This window comes from Meleagris gallopavo, chromosome 2 (genome assembly GCF_905368555.1).
Source record: "Meleagris gallopavo chromosome 2, MGAL_WU_HG_1.1, whole genome shotgun sequence".
Lineage (NCBI taxonomy): Eukaryota > Metazoa > Chordata > Aves > Galliformes > Phasianidae > Meleagris > Meleagris gallopavo.
In genome coordinates, this window is record NC_139405.1 from 90,077,385 (window position 1) to 90,099,659 (window position 22,275).

At 37.5% G+C, this 22,275-nt stretch overlaps 1 protein-coding gene across 7 annotated transcripts in view; it reads right to left on the reverse strand.

Moving 5' to 3' along the window:
• ARHGEF10 (Rho guanine nucleotide exchange factor 10) overlaps positions 1–22,275 on the reverse strand; it is a 116,926-nt gene that overhangs the window by 38,472 nt on the left and 56,179 nt on the right. For all 7 annotated transcript variants that reach the window (XM_085217929.1, XM_085217931.1, XM_085217930.1 and 4 more), the window contains 4 exons: positions 20,795–20,940; positions 18,418–18,593; positions 1,852–1,967; positions 105–232 (listed from right to left, as the gene is read on the reverse strand). In XM_085217929.1, the coding sequence (XP_085074055.1) occupies positions 105–232; positions 1,852–1,967; positions 18,418–18,593; positions 20,795–20,940 (566 nt within the window). The remainder of the gene's footprint in view (positions 1–104; positions 233–1,851; positions 1,968–18,417; positions 18,594–20,794; positions 20,941–22,275) is intronic.

Here is a 22,275-nt window from a genome sequence, read left to right on the forward strand (position 1 = left end):
ACTGTAGAGACAAAAGAGCAGGAAGACCTAAAGGTTCCCTGGTATATCTCTACCTAACACACAAACCCATTTAGAAAGTTTCACAATCAAGAATTACTACTGACTTGTCCTGTTTTCCTGGAAGCTGCAGCTGAATTCTACAGCGATCTGCTGCTCTGATTTCGTCTTCTTTTTTCAAGATCAATTTTTGTAAACCTGAGGTCCAGTCATGTGCTACCGATTGGTTTAAGTTCTGAAAAATTGAAAAAAGAATGCTAAGCAACAACATCCATCTACCAACCCATTTCCAATGAGCTAAGGTGATCGTTACATAGAAAGAGTTCCCAGTACCTGGCTCTCATTTAGTTATCATTTTAATCATTGATAATTTAGACAGATTTGTAAACACACTTCAGAAATGTCTGTAAAAATTGTTAACATATGATGATTTACTTGCACACTGTTCAGATTTTGATACATACATAACACTCCCAAGGATTTGTCAAACTATGAAATGCAAATTTGCATCGACTGCTCCTACAATCCTTTAACTTCATTGCAATAAAGAATCAATAAATTCTCTTTCTAAAGGAAACCTCAAGAAAACCTCTATAAATCACACTGCCAATGTTTTTGTTCAAATCTTTGAGGCAAAAATATTTATGTAGCCATTGTGGAAGCTCTGTGTAGTTGCAAACCACTTAAGTAGGATGCTGAAACATTCATTCTCTCTAACATAAACATAAGAAGTTATTCACATGCAAGAGCACATGAATTACCAATTGTTAAAATTTTATAAAAATTAAGGTATATTTCAAAAATAAAGAAACTGACCTTATTCCTCATCTGAATTATTTTAAAAAGCTCTGTCTGGAAACATTGATTAAATGTTATGTTTTTTAAATGTAGTTGGCTCTGACTAGCAGCAAAAGTGGAAAGGTTTTGTATATTTTGATTCTATCATTTTTAGTGGATGAAAATCCTATAGTATCTATTGCACACCTCATTCCAATAACGCAGCTGAAATTCACCTCCATATTCTGGTGAAATTTTGTCCTAACAGACTGCTTCTATAAATGTCCTTCACAGTACATATTTTCATCAATTTTTATGTTCTACTTAATGTCCTTGACTTTGAAGTCAGGATATTCCAAGAGAAACTCAGCTTTCATATACGCAAACATTTACTTAGTCTGTGGTGGCAGGTAGGAATTTTAAAATATACTCAAACATATGTAAAAGATATAAAACAAGAAAGTAAAAAATATAAAACAAAGAAGAAAGCAATTAAAAATATATTATTGATTTATTTTTAGGTCTTATGAATGTGGAGAATTGAGAATTCATTCTGAAATTCAGTGTTAATGTTCTATATCTATTTGCTAAAACAAAGGGTAAGTGAAAGGGACATGAACAAAACCAAAGCAAATTGCTTTCAAAATTCATCACAACATCTATTAACATTTTTGTGATTTGCATTTAAGTACAATTTCTCCCCAAAAGCTAGAATTATAAGCTCATATGAGAATAAGAGCTTCCTCCAAGCAACCATCCTCCTACTACCTCGTCTAACTGTAGGAATCTAATTTCATAAGATCAAAACATAATTCTGTTTCCATATAAGCTTATCAGCTACTGAGGAAATGTAGACTCTTGTAGTTTCCACCTACACTTAAAAACAATGAAGCAAAACAAGATTAAAAGACAGCTGTAATCTACTTACAGCATTAAACATTTAAAAGCAATTGAATTACTGGAGATAAAAATGATTTCTTTACAGAGAGAACATCTTACATTGACCCTAGGGAAAAACAACTGGGCTATTTTACAACAAGAATACATTTTAAAAATAAATCCAGCTTTGTTTATTACCTGATAATTTCCTTTAAGGCTGCCTATTAATTGACTAATTTGACCAACTACATTCAAATCATGTAAAAGGTTCTGCAGATCATGGTATAGTTGCCCTGGTCCCATATACAGCTTGTCTAAAATGAACAAGAACATAATGTTATATATAATAAAAAGATGTAATTCTCAGTTAAAGGAGGAAAGCACAACAAACATAATATTATTAACATATATTGCTACTTCTTAACACTATGAAAATTAGGTTTATCAAAATAGGCTTTGCTCTTTCTAGATCATAAAAACAACTAACGCATCAATACGCAGATAGGGTCATCCAAAAATCAGTGTTTTATTTATACGTACACCATAGCCATTTCACTTTGCTGCTCCAGGTGCTTTCAGTGTTCCTATAGACAGACACTTATGAAACGCGCCATGGGAAGCGGTAGCAGTATGTATTATTGTATACTAGCGTTGCATATACAGGTGTTACCATACTCATTTCCTTGTAGTTTACCTTATATTGTCTTTTTCAGTTTGTTCATCTATTATGAAGGACAGCATTATCTCTAGCTTTAATAGGAATGCACTAGTACTGTGACAAACAGCAAAGATTCACTGAGCCTCAAATCTGTAGATAATTGAATTTTTGCTTAACACCAACCAGCAGGCTTGCTGTTACATGACAATGTGCACATCCTTCAAGAGGGTTGCTTCTCCTTACGTGACAGCCAAAAAACTTATCTGTAGCCTATACTAAGGTGGTTTAAAACTCCAAATCTGTTTTAGCAAAATAATTCAGGACCATATAGCTACATCCTAACTCTATCCATAAACCTAACTCACAAACCTATAACTTCACTGAACCACATGAAATTTTATTGCAATCAGACAAGTAGAAAAAGTATCTGCGCTGAGCACAGCACCAAGTATTAGAAGCAGCAGAAATATCTTGCCCAAGCCATTAGTAAGTACATATGCTTACAAAGAAACACTAACTGAGAAAAAATACTCTGACTAATTGGATAAAATAGGCAGTTTAATGTGCAAAATTTCCAAAGCCCTGCTAACACCTTGGCTCCCAGACATGATACTAGCAGAGGGATGGCTATACAGCTCTTGCAGAAACAATATTCTCCCCCCCCAAGCTCCACACTCTGACTCATACAGAGTCAGCATGTTTCCCTTTGGAATGACAGGAACCAGGCTGGATTATTTTTCCAGGAAACCCCTGCAGATTATTTATCTCATGCAGTGCAGCATTCAAGCTACAACTCCAAGCCACAGTTTTGGAAGCTAGTCTGTGGGAAGCAAATCATCCTGACCAGGAGGTTTTCAAGACTGTACTGGCAAGAATATGAAGTAAATCTAATTCTAGCTATGTAGACCACGTCTATATGCCAAACCCCGTCATACAAGGAGAATGCTCTCAAAATATGGTTTGAATTTTGAGTGCTCCTGAGTGGACTCAGTGGCTCTTGTGGGTCCCTTTTAACACAGGATATTCTGTGATTCTCTTATTAATCCGAGGACTGCAGCTGGTGGAAGACCAGGAGCACTCACTGGCATGCTGCTGATCCCAGGCAGCCTCTTCTTCCCAGGTAGCCTCTTCTTCCCAGGTAACTCCACAGTCTGCTGTAGGAGCACAGGGGGCCCTGGCCTGCAGGCTGGCAGCAGCATAGAGATGGCCACATTTACCAGGTGTGGTGGGCAGGGCAGATGGGTGTCAATACTGCATGGCTGGGACCAGAATGGAATAAAAACCCAACCAGAAGTCAACAAAATACAACAGACCAAACACAACACTATCATGAAGATCAAGGCCAGATCAAATGTCCATGACTGGACATTTACATAATCCATTACATTAAAGCAGGAATCTGTCTCAATTCTTGAAGGCTGAAAAATCACAAGATCTAAAGGAAATGCTAAGGGTTACTTTATTTATGAATTCTCCACTTTACTGCAGGAAAATACAGTGTAAATTGGAGATATTGCACTTGCCCAGAAAACTGAAAATTATTCTCATGCTTTTAGATGTTCTGCTAAATGGAATGAAAGGATTTAGGATCAACTGCACTTACACCACTTACCCAAGCAGAGAATAGATGCAACTTTCATCCACTCTCCTTTGCCTGTTCTGAATGTTAATTAAAAGCACTATGGAGCCTTTCTTATCCTCACAAACAAATCAGTCTTTAGGAAAAGATCATTATATTTGCTGTATACAATGAAAAGAAACAAATCCAAAGTAGACAGACATTGGCAGAAGAGTTTTTAGGTTCAGATTTTTTTTTTTTTTTAAATACAAAATTTTAACACTTCTGCAATTGCAGACCATGAGCTTTCATTAAGCTGCATTTTCATTTTCTCCAATCCAAATACTTGAAAAAACAATAGCTGAAAAATCTCTCCTTGAATCTCTCTTCTTCTGCTATCTTAACCTTTTTACTAAGTAATCTTGACAATCATTACCAATTATCAAGCATAAGAATTCCTAGTTCTTGGACGAATCAAATTGCTGATTTCAGTTGGGCAACACTCAGTGTTATAAGTCTGGTAAAATCTGGTTGAAAGTTATAATACATTCAGCATTGTAAAGAACTCAAATGAAATAATTTTTGTCACAAATTTCTGTACCAGAAGTTTACAAAACAAAATTAAGCCTGATTCTAAGTAAATAGTAGTTAGTTGAGTTTCTAGCAGAAGCCTGTTCACCTACCTGTCATTTATAAATTCTACAGCTAAACAAACCAAACTGCTGCACTGAAAAACACAAATTTATACTCATGGGGATGACCAACACAAAACTTAAAGCCACAATGTTGTGAAGAGCTGAAAAATTGTGATAATTCCCTTGTATAAAATGGATACTTTCACACGAGTGAATATCAGCTATATTACTGATAAGCTGAGAGAGCTAGAGCTCTTCAGTACAGGGAAGAAAAGGCTCTGGGGGATCTTATAGCAGCCTTCCTGTACCTGAAGGGGACTGACAGAAAAGCTGTGGAGGGACTTCTTATAAGGGCATGTAGCAACAGGATGGGGGGAAATGACTTTAAACTGGAAGAGAGTAGATTTAGTCTAGATATCAAGAAGAAATTTTTTATTGTGAGGGTGGTGAGGCACTGGAACAGGTTGCCCAGTAAGGTTGTGGATGCTCCATCCCTGATGTTCAAGGTAAGGCTGGATGGGGCTTCAAGTTACCTTGCAGGTTTAATTCCTGCCCATAGGAGGGGGGTTGAACTCGATGATCTTAAAGGTCCCTTCCAACCCAAACCATTCTATAATTCTATGACTATTTCTGAAGTTTAAAGGCCAGGATCACTCCTTGCAGCTTCATAAAGACAGAGTTAAAAGCAAATCAGAAATAGGACACTATTCAGCAACGTACAATAGCAAGCATTCAGGCAGAAAGACTTTGTGCTATAGTCTTCAAATGAGGCCATACAGCAAGTTTTAACTACTTATATCAACGGATTTTCCTTGTGCTGCTATCACACCAGAAAACAGATCTCCTTTACTCCCTCCTACATCTCCAAATACTTTTATAAATATTCTAGTTTCAGCCTTGAGAATAAGGGATAAATCCCTTTATTCACCCGAGTATTTTGTCTGCATTATGCAAGTTTTATAATATTTTAATAAACCAAGATATAAAGGAAGCAAAGAGAGCGTCAAAGCAAACAGAATAACCTGGCAAATGAAATTCTGTAATTTAGAAAAAACAAACTGAAGTCAATCATTAAAGGGCAAATTCCTAGTACAGTTTCCGAAAAGAAAACAGCAACAACAACAAAAAAAACAGTAAATAAAGAGAGTCTGTTTCCATCTTTGATGTCCCAAGATGACAAATTAAAATGAAATTGTAATGGTCAGCCACAGCAGATATCAACAGCCATGGCTATCGTTCTTTCCTGGAGGTCCTTAGTAGGCAGAAAATGAAGCAGAAAAATAACTGAGATCATAACAATGTCCTCATCAGTAGAGAATTCTCTTAGATTTCACCATTTGATTTCTGTCAGGATAATGGATTAAAAATTACAGCAACTTCACTACTGAATCGGGTCCTGAAAGGGCTACTCAACATCTTTTAAAACAGGATTAGCTTGCAGGATCCTTGGTGGCTAACAATACATTAACTACCAGTTGATTCAGCTCAGAATTGTCTGATGGATGATATTTCCTGGGTGAAAGTAGGTGGTGGTGCTGAAGTGGGGTGGGGGGCGGGAATGCAGTCTGTTCATCAGATGTGTTTCTCAGTGCAGAGCCAAAGTTCTGCCCGCTAAAAATGTTCCCTGACCATTACATTGCTGGTTAGCTTGAATGGGTGTTCTCTCTTTTTCTCCATAGAAACCACTGATAAACTCTTGGTTTCATTCCAAGGCAGATGATACGGTAGATTTTTTTTGTACTTTGAAAAGTTTTAGAAATGATAGTCATTTCCTTCCCATTTCTAAGCCACTCCTGCTATCAAGCTCCAAAACAATTTTTTTTTCCAATGTGGGGAAGAAAGAAGAAAAAAAAGTAAAAAAAAGCAACACAGGAATTCAGGGACAATTCTTCCCATCTCCACACATCCGACATGCTGCAGAGAACGGTGTGCTTGGGCAGAAGGAAAATGCTGTCTGCTGTAACCAATAACCATGTATCTCACTTAGGATGCAAAGTTTTGCATTCCACTTACAGATCAAGGGTAAAATCTTGGCCCCATGCAAGTTAGTAGAGGAATTTTTTCATCAAATCCTTTGTTGCTAAGATATCACCAGAAGAATTTGCACCTCCTTGCAACAGGCAAGTTCAGTGCCAACAACCAAAAATTCATGCAAAATGCCTAATCCCTTACTTAGCATTATTTTAAAAAGTATTCAAGACAGATCCATGGAAAAAAAAAAAAGCTACCAATTTCTTTAAAGGGAAAAAAGAAAAGTTAAATTTAATTTTTGCTAAGTTAAACTGATCCTTGGTAGAGTTTATGTGAGTATAATACTAAAACTTCTACCTGCTCATTTCCCAGCCCTGTGTTCTGGACCATCATGTTAAATTCACCAGCTTTACCTGATTTGAAGTAATTATAATTGAAGCAGAAGCAATTTCAGTCCATTAACATCAATCCATTCACAAAGCCTGCAGGAAACTCCCTGGGTGTGGTTAAAGTCTGCTTAACTTGGTTCAGGCAAAATTAGTATTTGTGCATAAATATATGTATAGAAAAAATGCTTAGATGTGGTCAAAGGGGAAAATGACTCCTTACCCTCTTTACTTAGAGGAGTTCTGTCATGCTCTGGGTCCAACACGAACCAGGACCTGAGTTAAAGACTCATCCCAATGGTGTTTTTCCCTTCCTAGCAGCCAACCTTCCTGTGCCCACCCCTAGCTGACCCACTCTGCGCCACACTGGCAGACCCACGGCTGCACATTGCTCTGCTATTGAGCGTGGCCAGCAGCTGCAGATCTCATTGCACAGCCAGCACAGCAGCAGCTGCTTTAATGGGTGCTGGCAGAGCACCAACCCCTCGGGATCACCGTCTATCCGGCTCCACACAATTTTTAATTCTCATGGGTACTACAGGCATATTGGGTATTGTACTTCTGAACTGAACATGCCCTGTTCTTGATCTCAAAGAATTACCATGGGACTGATTTATTTACCATCATGATTTGTTACTCATACACATTTTCTACAAGCTTCTGCTGTGTTCTGTTTCTCAACCGTGAGTTACTAATTTATGATAGATTTATGCTGCTAAAGGGGAAAAAAAGTGTTGCCATGCCTAGAGTAGATGCAGACACCTTTAAATTAAATGTCTGTTACTATATAAGCAGATATAATGGCTCAAGTGGTCCCTTCCAGTTCAAAACTTCTATTTAATTCCTAATGAGGAGGATTTTTTGAAGTAATATTACATAAATCCAAATGGCAAATACTAGAAGCCTCATCTAGTATTAGTCTCAATAGTGCAAGTACTCTTGCAAGTATTTCTGTATTGCATGTCATGTTAAAGTGGAAGATGGTTAACAAATACCTTCCTGGGTATCTCACATACTGCAAAGGAACTAACCTTGACAAGATTTGCTTCAAGCATAGTTATAGAGATGATCTTTTCCCCCACATGGTTCAAAAATCATCAATATAAATTGTTTTGAAAACAACTTCTTGATGTGAACTGAGAACCAATGCATCAGATAAATTCAAAGTCCTCAGACAGATTATTTTGTCTGAGAGATGCAGAGCCCTGAAGTCAGGCAAGGCATAATACTAAATACAAGTTCATGAATATGGTGATTGAACAAGGAAAAATGGTTTCAGGCTTAAAGAGGGTAAATTTAAATTAGATATAAGAAACAGTGAGGGTGGTGAGGCACTGGAACAAGTTGCCCAGAGATGTGGTTGATGCCCCATCCTGGAGACTTTCAAGGCAAGGCTGGATCAGGCCCTAGGCAGCCTGATTGAGCTGTGCGTGTCCCTGTTCTTTGCAGGGGGAACTGGACTAGATGGCCCTCAGAGGTTCCTTCCAACTATAAAGCTTCTTTGATTCTGTGATTCACATGTAAAAGCCATAACCAAACTGAGAAAGGCAACTTTGCAGACTAAAGCTGTGGCATCACTGAAGGGCAACACGAAGTTAATGACATGCTTGAAGAACATGCCAGATTTGAAGAAAATGCTGACAGGCTGATAGATCCCAAATTTGACTTGCCATTTATGATGTGGTCTTTGAAGCTGAGCACACTTACATTGCTTCCTCCCACTGAGCCATCTGTGCGTAGCCAGGCAACATACTGAAACATCAAGAGTTACGAAGGAAAGAAATTTGGAAAAGATTCAATCCTCATTTTGAGCATAAAAATCATCTGAGATCTGAGGAGAAGTCATGTATGTAGGAGGTAACTTGAAAAGCTGCTGTTGAGAAAGGCATAATGCATTGCTAATTGAACAGAATTACACACTCAGAACAAATAATTAAAAAAACAAGTCCCTTCCACAACACTTAAGTCTACATTTTAACCTAATACATTTGTGCAGTGTTCTGGAAATGAAATCATCATGTTACCAGATGAATTCTTGATCACTTCATAATAAATTGGAAGGATGTCATGAGACAGTTTATCCTAAATGTATTAAAAATGATGATATGGCAATAATATATTTAAAAATATTTCCGTGCAGTCAGAATTGCTCTATTGCTTTGTTTTAGATGTGGGATTTTCCTGCTAGTTTTTCTGTGATTTTTCTTAATGGGACGCTCTCTATCTGCTGTTCCTCAGTTCAGTTTATAACGTTCGCTCTTCAGAAAGGATGAGGTCGGAGCCAGAGGCAGCCTTACACCTTAAGGAAGATAGTTTCTAGCTCTCCAAAGATCTTGAGAATTAATTCACAGAAGGAAAACCAGAAAGCACTAATAAGATCCAAGATTAAATTACTGCAATTTAGGAATTCTTTCTATACAATTTGGTATAAGATCCTGCACCTCTGAATACACTGGAATGTAAAATACAGAGGACAAATGCCTTCTAGCTGCTAGGATAATAGATTAAGAAAAATATTCTCTCTAAGACGGTCTAGTGGAGTTAGTTTTATTGATGCAAATAGAAAAGATTATTTATATGATATGACGAAACTCAAGCCACCTATTCTCAGCAACTGATCAACTCAGCTGGGAAAAAGATTAAGAATACTGGGAACATTGGTGATATTGTAATTTATTTAACAATTGATACCAATGCTCATTGCTAAATACTACATCCTTTCCCTTTGAGAAAAAAAACAAAAACAAAAAACCTTTGTAACAAAACATTCCACTTCCACTGGAAAGCGGGTGGTGAAAACTGTCCCGCTGTACCCAATGGCAGCAGTATGCAGTGGAAGTCTCTTCTTATACCTTCCAAGTCCTTCTGTCTGAAAATTCTTTACAAATCTTACAGCCAGTGACAAAGAAGACAAGGATTTTATTTTTAGATGCTGAACGAGCTTCCTGCACACACAGTTATGTAAGCCAAGCACTTGACAACTCCTCCCACGACATCACTCCTATTTGTGCCTTTCGCCTTGCTTACACATGCTGGTCCTGTTTCCATAGGCACCTCAGGAAAGCATGCGTGCATGTTTTGTTTTCTGGTTTTCTTTGACAAAGTTGTTTCAATAGCCAACTGAAATTCCAGGAAAGTACCAAAAAAGTAGTCTTGGGAACCCAAAATCCCAGCTTCAGGGAGGGAATCTGAAGGCAAACAAGCCCATAGATGAATGAAAAAAAGAAAAGCAGACTTCTTCCTTAATCCCATTTCGTTCTTTGATGCCAGATCAAACTCATGATCTCAATGGTTGCGTACCCCTGAGAAGTATGAGTACTGTAGTTCAAATCTAGTTCACTTCTGGTTTCATAAAACTATCAGATCCAAACTCCACAAATATTTACAGGGTTGTACTGGTCTCTAGGTTTGGAAACAGAAGCAAACGGGAAACCAGGAATAATATTAGAAAACAAAAGCTCAGTTAGCAGTCATCAACGAAAAGATGAGTAGCTGTACTCATATGTAACTTTATACCATGACCCTAAATTAGGTTTATCAATGTTATTAAAAACATCATACAGGAAGAAGCACATACAGACAAGCAACAAAATCCTGAGATCAGCAGAACATAAATTAATGAATTCAAACTTGGGGTAAGCAAGCCTAATTACCAATACAGTCTGGACATATCATCATCGTCCAACATGAGAAGCATTATCATAAACATGAGGAGAGTATATTGAGCCTAACCCCTGTGAAGGAATAAGTTTTAATCACACTTCAGTCATGGAAGCATTTACAAGTAATTTCTAGGAACTTAATAATTGAATCTGATAATCTGAGCTTACTTTTTAATGTATTTATTCTCACTGCCATGCAAGACAGGAGTTTTTCTGGCCTTTAATCACAGATAAAGAACTGAGTCCCAGAAGCTGCCAATCACACAAAACACAGATCTGGGAAATAAATCTCCCAAGTCTTAACTTTGGCAAGTCTTTTTAACATGCTTTGCCTTCGTGACAGCTCTTAAATGGTAATTACGTAACACTGAGACCTACCTCAATATTGTGTCAGATCCGAGCACCAAAGAAACAGGTTGCACAAAAATTACTGTCCAACCACAAAACTGCTTATTCACACAGCTTGAGTATAATACTAGTGCAGATAATATCAAAAGCTTGCAACTGCAAATATTGTGAAAGGTATCAGATGCAAACAATTTATAGTGCTATACCACTCACAAGTAAAATTATGCAAGAACACCAAGCAAAACATTTTAAGAGGAAACAGAAGTAGCTCATATAATGTGAGCGTGGCTTAGGGATTATATTAAACTCCAGATAATCCTAACAGTGCAGAGAACTGTAGAGGTAAAACACGATACATATTTTTTTTCCTGGTGACAGAAACAGTTCTGTCAGAAGAGAGGAAAACAGGAGGTCCAGTGCAGCAACAGGCACAGAGCATGCAGGCAGTTGCTCTGTAGTACACCAGCAGGACAGCTGTGTTTTCCTGGGCTGCATCCTAATTGCAGTTACAGGTCAGAGCTCCTCCCATCCCTGCTCTGTTTCCATGATGGAACATCCTGGAAACAAAGGGACTGTGGAATGAAAGAAAAGAGGTAACAGTTCTTTCTCACCTCTTCCTCTTTCAGCTTCTCAGAGGGGCCAACAGAGAGTGGAAAGGAACTGGAAACCTCTGCTCCATGAAAAGAGAGAGAAGCTGCATGCAGCCTCTATGGTACAGTTGCACGGGTGTAAAGGGTGAGAAAGGAACTGGATGTGAGAAGATGAACATCAACATAAACAGGCAGAGAAAGTACGTGTGTGAACATGCTCACACAAAGTACTGCAAGTAATCCTGAGACAGGTCTGCAAGTCACCAAGCTGCCAGAGGTTTCTACTGGAGTTTGCATTAGATTATCTGCAACTCATGTGGAAACCATGCTGCGAGGAGCTTTACCTCCCTCTTCCATACTCCCTTGAGCATAGCTAGATTTCAGCTCATTTCACCAGTCTGTGTCAAGATGTGAATGGGACATCTGGCAAGCCAGGGAAAGGATGCTAAGAACTGAACATGAATGTGAAGCTCACTAAAAATCATTTGAAAAACAAAGAGAAGAGTCTCTTCCTAAGTAGGTAAGAAAAAAATGTAGCATCTGATTTATTCTATGCATAATCCACCAGCTAAAAACTTATCTTCTCAACTAGAGAACTATTTCATGTCACCAGTTTGCTGTGTTTGAAGAGAGATTTATTTAAAATCTCTGGCCTTTTGTTCACATATATCAACGACAGTTTACATTTATGAACATGTTACATCTGCTTTAGCATACAGACTAGCTTTGAAACAAAGATTTACATTGTTAGTCTATACATATGTCACAGAGATGAAAGTTGGTTCAACTAGCAATTCATGCTATTATCATCAATTTAAATCCTTATCACCAATGCTGGAGTTGATATGTCATTTAATACTTGAGTCTTGTTTACTCTGGACATTCTATTACAATCACCTAGTCTTAAAATGATGACAAAATTTATTATTTCCTTCCTATTATTTTCCTTCCTTAACTCTACAGTTCTTATTAGACAAACCAGCAAAAGTCAGCCTCAATGGCAACAGCCGACAGCAGCACTACTTCCGCCTTCCATTGAGTGAGACACTGACAACAGCACAAGCACAAACTGCGGCCCATCAGACACCCCACTTGTTTCCCTGGTAACACCCTGAGATCTACAAGAACTGACTGCATAAAGCAGAAGGAAACTCAGAAGTATCACGTCTGCACGTCAGTGTTGTGTTACTACTACGTTTGACAACAAACAAAAACAGCAGAGATCTAAACCACAAGCAAATGGGAACGGAGTACAGATTTATCCTTCTAAGTCCAATCAGAAAAGTATAGAAGTCATAGTTCAGCAGAGCTGAGGTTGAATTTTTATTATGAACTGCAAACCTGTGAAACAAAAAATAAAATTGTCATGAATAAAAATGTGTTTATTTTTTTTCATTTTACTGCCATCTCTTGCACTCATCGTTGCATGATATATGCTGTACAGATGGGTCTTGCTTATTTTCTCTTTCATCTTTTTAATTAAAATAAAATACTTCTTTCCACATGCAGTAGCCTATGCTGCGTATCACTCCTAATGAACGTGATTAGCAGCAGTAAGTCAAGATGCTGCTGACATGCACTAGCTTCTCACACAGTGCAATATGTTTATGCCACTCTCTCTTTGTGTCTCTGGAGTCTCTACTGCCTGCTCTTAAATGTAACAGTGTAAAAAACTTCCAGAGCTCACTTTCTGTTTTTGAGCTGCCTTGAGTATCAGAGAACAGAAAACTCAGTGCAGTCACTGCCACTGCAGCACCAAGCAGGAATTCATCTCAGCACAAAATCCACATTTGACCATCTATCAACAGTTTGCAGAAATTGCAAACTCAAAACAATACATGCTGAGGTCTAAGGAAAAAAAAAAAAAAAACAGTACGTTCCTATATTCATTTTCAAAGAGCAGAGAAACAGACATAGTCTCAGTTACTCTGTTTGTAGAAGGATGATCTACAAGTGAAGGTCAATTTCTGATTCTTATAGAGTAGAATATAGTGAACATAGCACATTTTTACAAGAAGTTACAAATTTGCCTTTGACCGTATTTTTTATAGCTTTTGGAAAGAAATATTTAGGACTGGATTAAAAATAAGTTGTATTCACCATTCTTTTACCCATCCTCTTTTTCATCATAAGAACACTGGTAGCATTTAATTTATTTGTTGCGCTCTTTCCACAAATTCAATCAGCTTGTCCTCTTTGACTGAATGAATTCCATTCAATAGGATATAACTTTGCAGTAAGCTTTCTCAAAAGCCAATAAAAGAACAGAAAATCCCTAATAAACAATAAAACAAGGAAATGGTCAACAGGTAAGATCCTTCAACTACTACAGATCATTCAGGAGGCAAAAAAAAAAAAAAATCGTAACAGACACAGTGATTAATTTGGAATCATAGAATCATTAAGGCTGGAAAAGACTACTAGGATCAACCAGTCCAACTGCTGACCAATCCCCACCATGCCCACTAAACCATGTCACTCAGTGCCACACGTACCCTTTTCTTGAAAACTTCCAAAGGATGGTGACTCTACCACTTCTCTGGGAAGCCTCACCAGTTTTTATGAGAAGAGATTTTTTTCCTAATATCTAACCTAAATACTTAAGATGCTTAAATAATCTAAAATAACAAAAACATAAAATTCACATTAGCAATAAGCTAGTGCTTGAACAGTCATGGATTACCCTTCAGTTTTTCTGTGAGAAAGCACAATTATCCATGGTACTCAATCAGGTGTGGGTGGTTTTTAGAAGAACTGTAGTCTCTAATAGATTCCTTCCAGAGAGATTGTGCTCTCAGCACACCACATTTTATTGGTGAGGAAACCAAGGAGCAGAACATCAAGACATAACCATGAACAAAAGCTAAATCCATGACAGAGCAAATAATAAAATTCAGGATCCCTTAAAATTCAGGAGCCTTTCAAATATTCATTCTCCCAGGACCATATAAGTAGGTTACCTGTAACCATCCTGGACAAAAGGAAAAAAATGAAAGGGAAAAAAAAAAAACGAAATCAAACTAATAGGTCAGATGTGAATGTTGAATCCGTCACTTTCAGTAATTTAGACAGAGGAGGCAAAAACAATGCATGTATCAACAAAACTGTCCGGAAGAATGGAATTCACTAATTGACATTAAGTACTGAAGATGTGTAGTTAACTGTCTCTTCTTTTGAGCTTTTCAACGACTTATTATCTCAGTTTATCCCCATATTATACAATCCCTTTGCCACAGTTCTGATTTTTCACACTAAGAAACTTCACTGAGCATAATAGTATTTGTTATATCTTACTATAAAAACAAATCATATGTTTTTATAACCACCTAAAACACACTTCAAATACCAATTACTGAAATACATCATACAACGCAATTCTTCCAGTAAAGTAAACTGAAGTAAATAAAAATCAAGAATATATAACTTCCTGTTCATAATGACAATATTCTTTTTTCCTATTAATTCAACTTCTCAGCACTATAACTGGGTCTCAGCTTCTTTACATGATCCAGCACTATTAAAGGGATTGGAAAATAGAGTAAGCAACAGCCTCGCTGTAACAGAATGTGGATTCAGTGGGAAGAACTTCATCTTGCAACCTGCAAATGGCTCAGCTGATGAAAATTAACACAATAGACCTGTTAGGCACACAGAGTCAAGGCAATGATTCTGCTTGAAATGCCAGAGTCTCATCCTCACAGGCTTTCAAATAAAACTAACTCCAATGCAAGGGACAAGACTCAGCCTGATCTGCTCAAAGAAAAAAAAAAAATACCATAAACATGCTGTTTTTTCTGTCTGTAGAAAAAAAAGAAATGTCTTGTGCTTGTTCCCTGTAAAATATTTTAAGCACAAGTTATAACTTTACTCCACTACAAAACATACTAAGTAGAACTTCACCAAACAGCTGAGGCTTCAATCTTTCTCTATGTTTGTAACTAAAAGAGTTTGGTTTTGGTGCTAAGGGAGAATATCAGGAATAAGGCAAAAACACAAAGACAGAAAGAGCACAACAGATCAGGCTAAGAAAAATGTTTTGCTTTCCCCACACACTCCTTTCCCCTTAGGCCACACAGCATCCCGTGGAAAATGACAAGAAAGCTTAAAAAAAGATGAACTGAGCAACTCCTAAATGGATTCTCCAAAATTCAGAGACAAAGTACTGTTACACAAAGCAGAACTGAGTAGAAAGCTGCAAATGAATAATTTTGCCACTAAAAAAGATGCTCACGCAACCTTTTTTTTTTTTTTCCTCTATCGATAGCAGTACTGAAGCATGCTCTTGATTTATAGGTACTAATAAAACTTTTCAACCTTTCACCAGTTGCATATTACAACCTACACAAAATAAATTCAAATTCAGCTATTACTTTTTCCATAGCACCCACAATAGTCTGTACCTTTAAACCATCCTATTTTTTCTTGCAGCATAGTAGACAGCTTAAGGTGCCAATTGCATTTAACCAAGAACAGTGAGATAAACTTACGACAGTTGCTTTCTTATACCAAGAATTTTGTTGGAGAAAAATATGCCACAGTAAGAGAAATTTAATCAATAACCAGCAATCTTCACAAGCACACAACCAGAAACTATTAAGAATCCTTGCTGATCACAGCAGTAACATGAGAGTCTCAACCTTACTTGCATTTAACCTAGAATACTGCAGATAAAAACGTTCCTTTCTCAGTTCTCCAGAAATAGAAGAGGTGACTCCTCATTATTTAATGCTTTTACACAGAATCATCACTACTCTGCATCTCTCCAGTTCATATAAACTGGAAACAAGAGCTGAAATCACAGCTCTGCAAAATTCTACGTCATGGGAACCCAGGATTTTGCCTGTAGCATCCCAAAATGCTTCTGACCATTAGATGCTTAAGCTGCCTTGATAATGGATAGATTACAGCCACATTCTATGAGGCCACAGCAGTATCTTGGTATACTTCAATAGCAGAAGGAAACATAACTTTATGGTGATTAGGTTATATTTAATGCTTTGTCATTTGTGGTAAATAAAGTATTTTTTTGTTTGATGATGACATAATCTTTGTCTTTGTAGTGGCTGCACTATCAGTGAAGTTTCTGGCTATTTTGATAAGTGCAAATAAACAACAGAGAACAATTACACAGTCATAACAGTCCTTTCTCTCTACAAGACGACTATTTTCTCAGCTTCTTTAATCTTTAGCAGCCAAGAAAGTTAGAACTAAGGGGACACTGCTACAGAATAACTAACGCAATTAAGTATCTCTTCAAACTTGTCTACACAGGCCAATTCAGGCAAGTCTGCATTTGGAGTAACAGCTAGTTCTGACAGCACCACAGGTAAAAAGCAAAACTACACTCTTCTCCCTTTCATGAATGATCACCTTTGATTTAGTTGGATCATTTGGGATAAATGCTTAATTAAAATTGAGGGAAGATGTATTCATTTCTATAATTAGTATCCTTTCTATGCTTTTTAATTTTTACCTTTTGATCCTTTATATTAGAAGACTGAATTAATTACACGATCAGAGCTCAGTAAGAGAACAGTCAGTTCCGCTTGCTTTTTATCTATTGAGCACCATTTAAGCTAATGTTTGAGAAAACACATGATATGCTAAGTTATTTATTTGTGATGTCACCACATACCATGAAATTCAAGCAAGTTCTACAGGATGGTTTGGATAAAGGTTTTTCTTTTTTCCCCCCCTCATCACCCATTTTCCCATCTGATATTGCTGACTCGGAAAGACTTGGTATATTCAGCAATGAAGCTGCTGCACAAAGTTGCACAATTGTTCCACCTACATGCTCCTACAAGAGAAACTCTGATTCTAATTAAAAGGTTCCCCTTATACACTTTATTCTTAGTGTCATGTATACAGCAGGTGATAAATAATAATTTAAGAGTTCTCATCTCGTTATTTAAGCAGCCCCTTAATGTTTTAAAGGAGTTACAAGAATAAAGACATCCTTGAAAATGAGACAAGTACCCATAAAAGTGCGAGGCTATTTGCAGAGAGAGGAGCAAGAAGGCTCAACACTGTCACTAAAAATAAGGAGGGTATTAAATGCTGCAGCTATCCCTAAGATGGTTCTAAAACATGACTGTGAGAAAATTCATGAGGCAAAGAGCACAATATAAATAAATGCAGTGTGAAAATTGCCCGAGCCAGCACTGAAAACAATCTAAATTACAATCCATTAACAAGGATCACTATCTAGATATATTAGATATGCTTACAAATATGATATTTAGACAAAATATATAAAAATAATTCTTTACACATAAAAGGCAAGCTACTGAGTAAACTTTTGAAACTCATCTCTTGGGGGTAGTTGGCAAGCTTATAGAAGGGATTAATGAGCACAAAGAGTTTGCAAACTTCAGAGTCAGAAGTCAATTTTGGAGAGAGGCTGGGAGAAAGTTACGTACTGGCAGATAGTTTCAAAAATATTCATTAAAGTTAAAGTGTTTTTTGTTTTTTGTTTTCTTTTCCCCTGAAGAACTTGATACTGTGTTTGGAGGATACAACCCACTTCACAGAAATAACTTCTGCCCTCCAGTAACAATTGTATCCTGGCTCTTTTTCCACAGCAACAGGGTGGCTTGCCATCTTCACAGAAAAAACTTCCTTGCTTTAACTATGAAATGAGAACATTAGCACAACCATGGGACAGCAAACCACACCAGAGCAAACCTTTTTGCATGTACACACATTCATGGCTTAAAACTCTAAAACTGTTTATGCACTCATGAATAAAACCCTAGGACAAATACAAATAATTCATTTTGCAAGGCAAGGGATTGTCTATCACTTTACGGACTCTTGGTTTACAAAGAAAGAGGTTGTATTATTGTCACGTTACAGAACTCTTCATGCACCACATGTTCAGTATTCCATTTTGTAGTCCATCGCAACTGAAATATAGATTTTACAAAAAAAAGTGTAGAACAGCTGTCACTTACTTGGCTTAGAGTTTACAATAACATTTTCAGCAGAGTGCTGGGGTGGAAACCTGCAGTTCTCTCCTTGGCCCTCACTGCTCCCATACTCTATGACTTCCACTTGTCCCAGTGGTACGCTCCATTTTAATAAATACCTCTGGCCAGTTGTCACAGTGCCACTGCTTTCGTAGGAAGTGCTGGAAGATACATAAATCATTGCAGTGACATGTCACTGTGTTTTATAGCATCCTAATGGTTAATCAGCCTGAGTTCTGTGCACAACTTTAAACAAATACGTGCATCAGGATGACTTTTGTGACTGACTTGTGCTGTGAGTGCAACGATCAGCTGTGCAGGTGCAAATAAACTTATTTACAAGCAGCACAGGACTACCAGCAACAGGTCCTCTATTTTATTACTTCTATAACAAAACATCAATTACCATTTTTAAGATCAATACACACTCGAACACCTTAAGTGCTTGGACAATGCTGTCATTCCACCTTTTCCTGATTCTTCTGTCTTTCAGAACAATACCTGCAATAGTGCCAAAAAGTAGTAACTGCTGCATAGAAAAATCTGGATGGTGGGACCTTCAAGTGACCACCAGGAGGAGGAAGGTCAAGGCAACCTCCCAGAGGCTGCCCAGCTAACATTTCAGCTGAGCCCTACAGGCCAGGATGTTCTTTGCAGCAGATTTTTTGCAATTGTTGTGGTTTCTGAGAGCCAACTACATGGGAGCTGCTGCTAACAGAAGTGTATATCACAACAGGCACTTCAGAGGAAACAGCATACTTAGGAAGTTCACTAGAAATAGAAATGGCATTAATGCTATTTTTCATTTGTTTCTTTCATTCCTCTGATTTCTTTATTCACATTCAATCACATGCAGCAAACATCTATTATCAAGTACAAAAGAGGCTAAAAGAAACAAAAGTGTTGGCTGAGATGGCTAAAATCTACAAGTTAAAAGCTTGGGAGAAATCAGCTTAATGTTTTTACTTGGAACAGTATCTGAATCCCAAGGTTCAGCTTGTCAGCTACCTATTCACAACACATTCACTCTTGTGTTTCATTGAAGAGGCACATACAAACAGAAAAAAACACAAGTGCCAGAAATTACACAAATATTTACGAACTCCAGATCTAGTTCAAAAGAAAGAAAACAACAGCAGCACACAGCTGTTTAGTTGCTAGGAATAGTATCCAGCTCATCGAACTCCTGCTTCTTAAAAGATAGATCTCCAGTTCAAGCCAGTCACTTAGACTGCACATGAAGAAGGTTCTACAGAGGGTCACGAACTCTGTGTAAATACGTCTTTTGCCAGCTATAGAAATTTAGTTTGGAACCAATGGTCCCCAGGCTCCTGGGATATCTGACTGTTTCTGTAAAAACTGACAAAAAGTGGTCAAGAAAATTGAGCCGATTTCACCAGCATGTGTAAAGTTTCTGAAGAAGCCTAAATCTCCAGGGTGGATCTGTAGGCATGCACATCAGAGAGTTTGAAAATGACTGATGCTCCACAAAAATCAAAAGGTACATTCAATAGCATGCATTTCTTTGGACCAAAAATTCTGGACTGGATACTGGTGTCATACATGAAATTTGGTAGATATCTCCTTCAGTCCCTAAAATGCTTATGCATTTTTTGAAGCACAGTCATTAGAAGATACTTCTTGCTCACTGACATGAGACCAAGCATTTGCAGAAATGCAAAAATATGTACTGTATTCACTCTTCATTAATGAACTAAGATATTAACTCATATCAACTTAAGAAAAGCTGTAAGATTCAGTCTGCAATTTCTCTGTCAGAACGTACCAACACGTAAAGCTTTTTATGATACAAGCAAGACTGGAATGTGAGTTGGACCTTGGCATGCATGGTGGTATAGTAACAGTAATAGCTACTGCCAACTAAAACAGAAGGCATGATGGAAAAATGCCTTCTTCAAAGTACCTCAGCTTTCAACCTTCAATGTTTGGCCTCAGAGATAAAAAACCTTTCCCCAGCTGAAATTTCTTTAGCAAGTTCCATTTTTTTTCTGGCTACATGCATTAGCTTTGGTTCTTGTTTTGTTTTAATTTGGAAACTCTGTCAAGTTGCAGATGTGCGACAGTGTGAATTTAAGGAATAAGAGAGAAAAAAAAAATCCTACTGCAGCATGCCTTCACTCCACTAAACACTAATGCATGTGAGTGATTAAACAGCATAGAACACCTTTACGTGTAATTTCCAACTTATTTTATATAGATACAGATATAAAACCTAGTTGTCTATTCATTATGACAACTAAGAGAAATCGTTGGCCATTGGAAAAACAAAAAAGCTTTTTCACTGTCATTTTTTCCAGCTTAAGCTTTGGTGGCCATTTAAAACATAGGAATGAAGTCTTACCGCACGTTCACAGTTGCGCACATCAGCACATCGTTTAACATGAAAAGTCGTCGCTCTTTGGTTTTGATAATTTCTCCTTTGTCATTGTAGACTGTTTCCACCATATCATCAGTCCGTATGAGGTACCTGTTTCCACTGCTGAGTAGCTAGGTTTTAAGAACAATCAATTTTCCATATCATACATATTATACAGAATACCTAACATCCAGTGCAAAAAAGATAAAAGAAAATACAACCATTTGCCATAGTAATATAAATGCTCCCAGGTGGGTTTGCCAAATAAATTATGCTTTTTTACTGATTTGATTCTCGTTTACAGATAAGTTTACAGCAGCAGTAACATATGCCCCCAGAAGTATGGCCTGCAGAGGTCTGCAGTCTTTATAAGGAACATGCAATTCCCTCTGAAAGTCTTCCATACTGATAAAGGAGCCCTAGTGAGAAAAAAAATCATAGCTTCCACAGCTCCTGTTGTTTCCTTCCCTCATTTCTTCTTTCACAGTGCATTTAAATGCTATGCACGGTTCCAGGCATCCCAAAGGGACATTTCCCACAGGAGTGGGTGGATAAAGAATGCTTTTACCTTCTGTCTCCACTGGCTCTCAAAGTCAGCTAAGGAGTGCAGCTGACATATTTCCACAGACTGCCAAGACTATGACATGTACAAAAGATGCACGACATGTAAATTGTTCCTGCAATTTTTGTTCAAGTACTGAGGCTCAACAATGTGTGCAAGAATGAACCAGTTCCTCACAGGTCAAAGACATTTCTGCAGCAGCCAAGAGAATGAAATGGTCTGTAACTCACTCGCTTCCTATCTATCCACACCCTTCCTTGCTTGTTTCACCATCTGGCACTGTTCCAAATTTGTATAAGCAAATATTAGGTCACAAGGCATATCTCCCAGTGTCCTCTCAGTCTCAGAATTTAACACTGTACGGTTTAGATCATTGGATAAAAGAAATCTGGGCTACATCTTAAAGGGCATATTCTATGTCTTTAAGTCCTTCAATCATTTGTACCTGATCATTAGTAGCTAATTCAAAAAGCAAGAGCGTAAGATCTGGAAAAGAAAGTAAAATCACAAAATCCATCCTGCAACACATGTAGAATAGAAGTACTCTTCCAATATGACAATGAATTCAGTCTCCCATTTTTGATAAATAGGTTAAGACAAGCATATTCTGGTTGACTGCTTTCTCTCCTTAAAACTACAAGACTATTAATCACAAATAAAAATACTCCTTGCACTCTTTTAGCACATCCTCATTACTCCAACCCAGAATAAGTCCACAGCACAATCATCTGTAATTTCATTAAAGCATTAATTAGAGCATTAGGAAAGACAGAAGCAACTACAGTGCAAATAAGCATATATATTTTCACAGTACAGATATTCACTAACAATCTCAAAGAAAACTGTTCCTCCCCTCCCACCAAATACCTTCTATAGTTCTTTAAAGACTTTTCTATTGTATGAT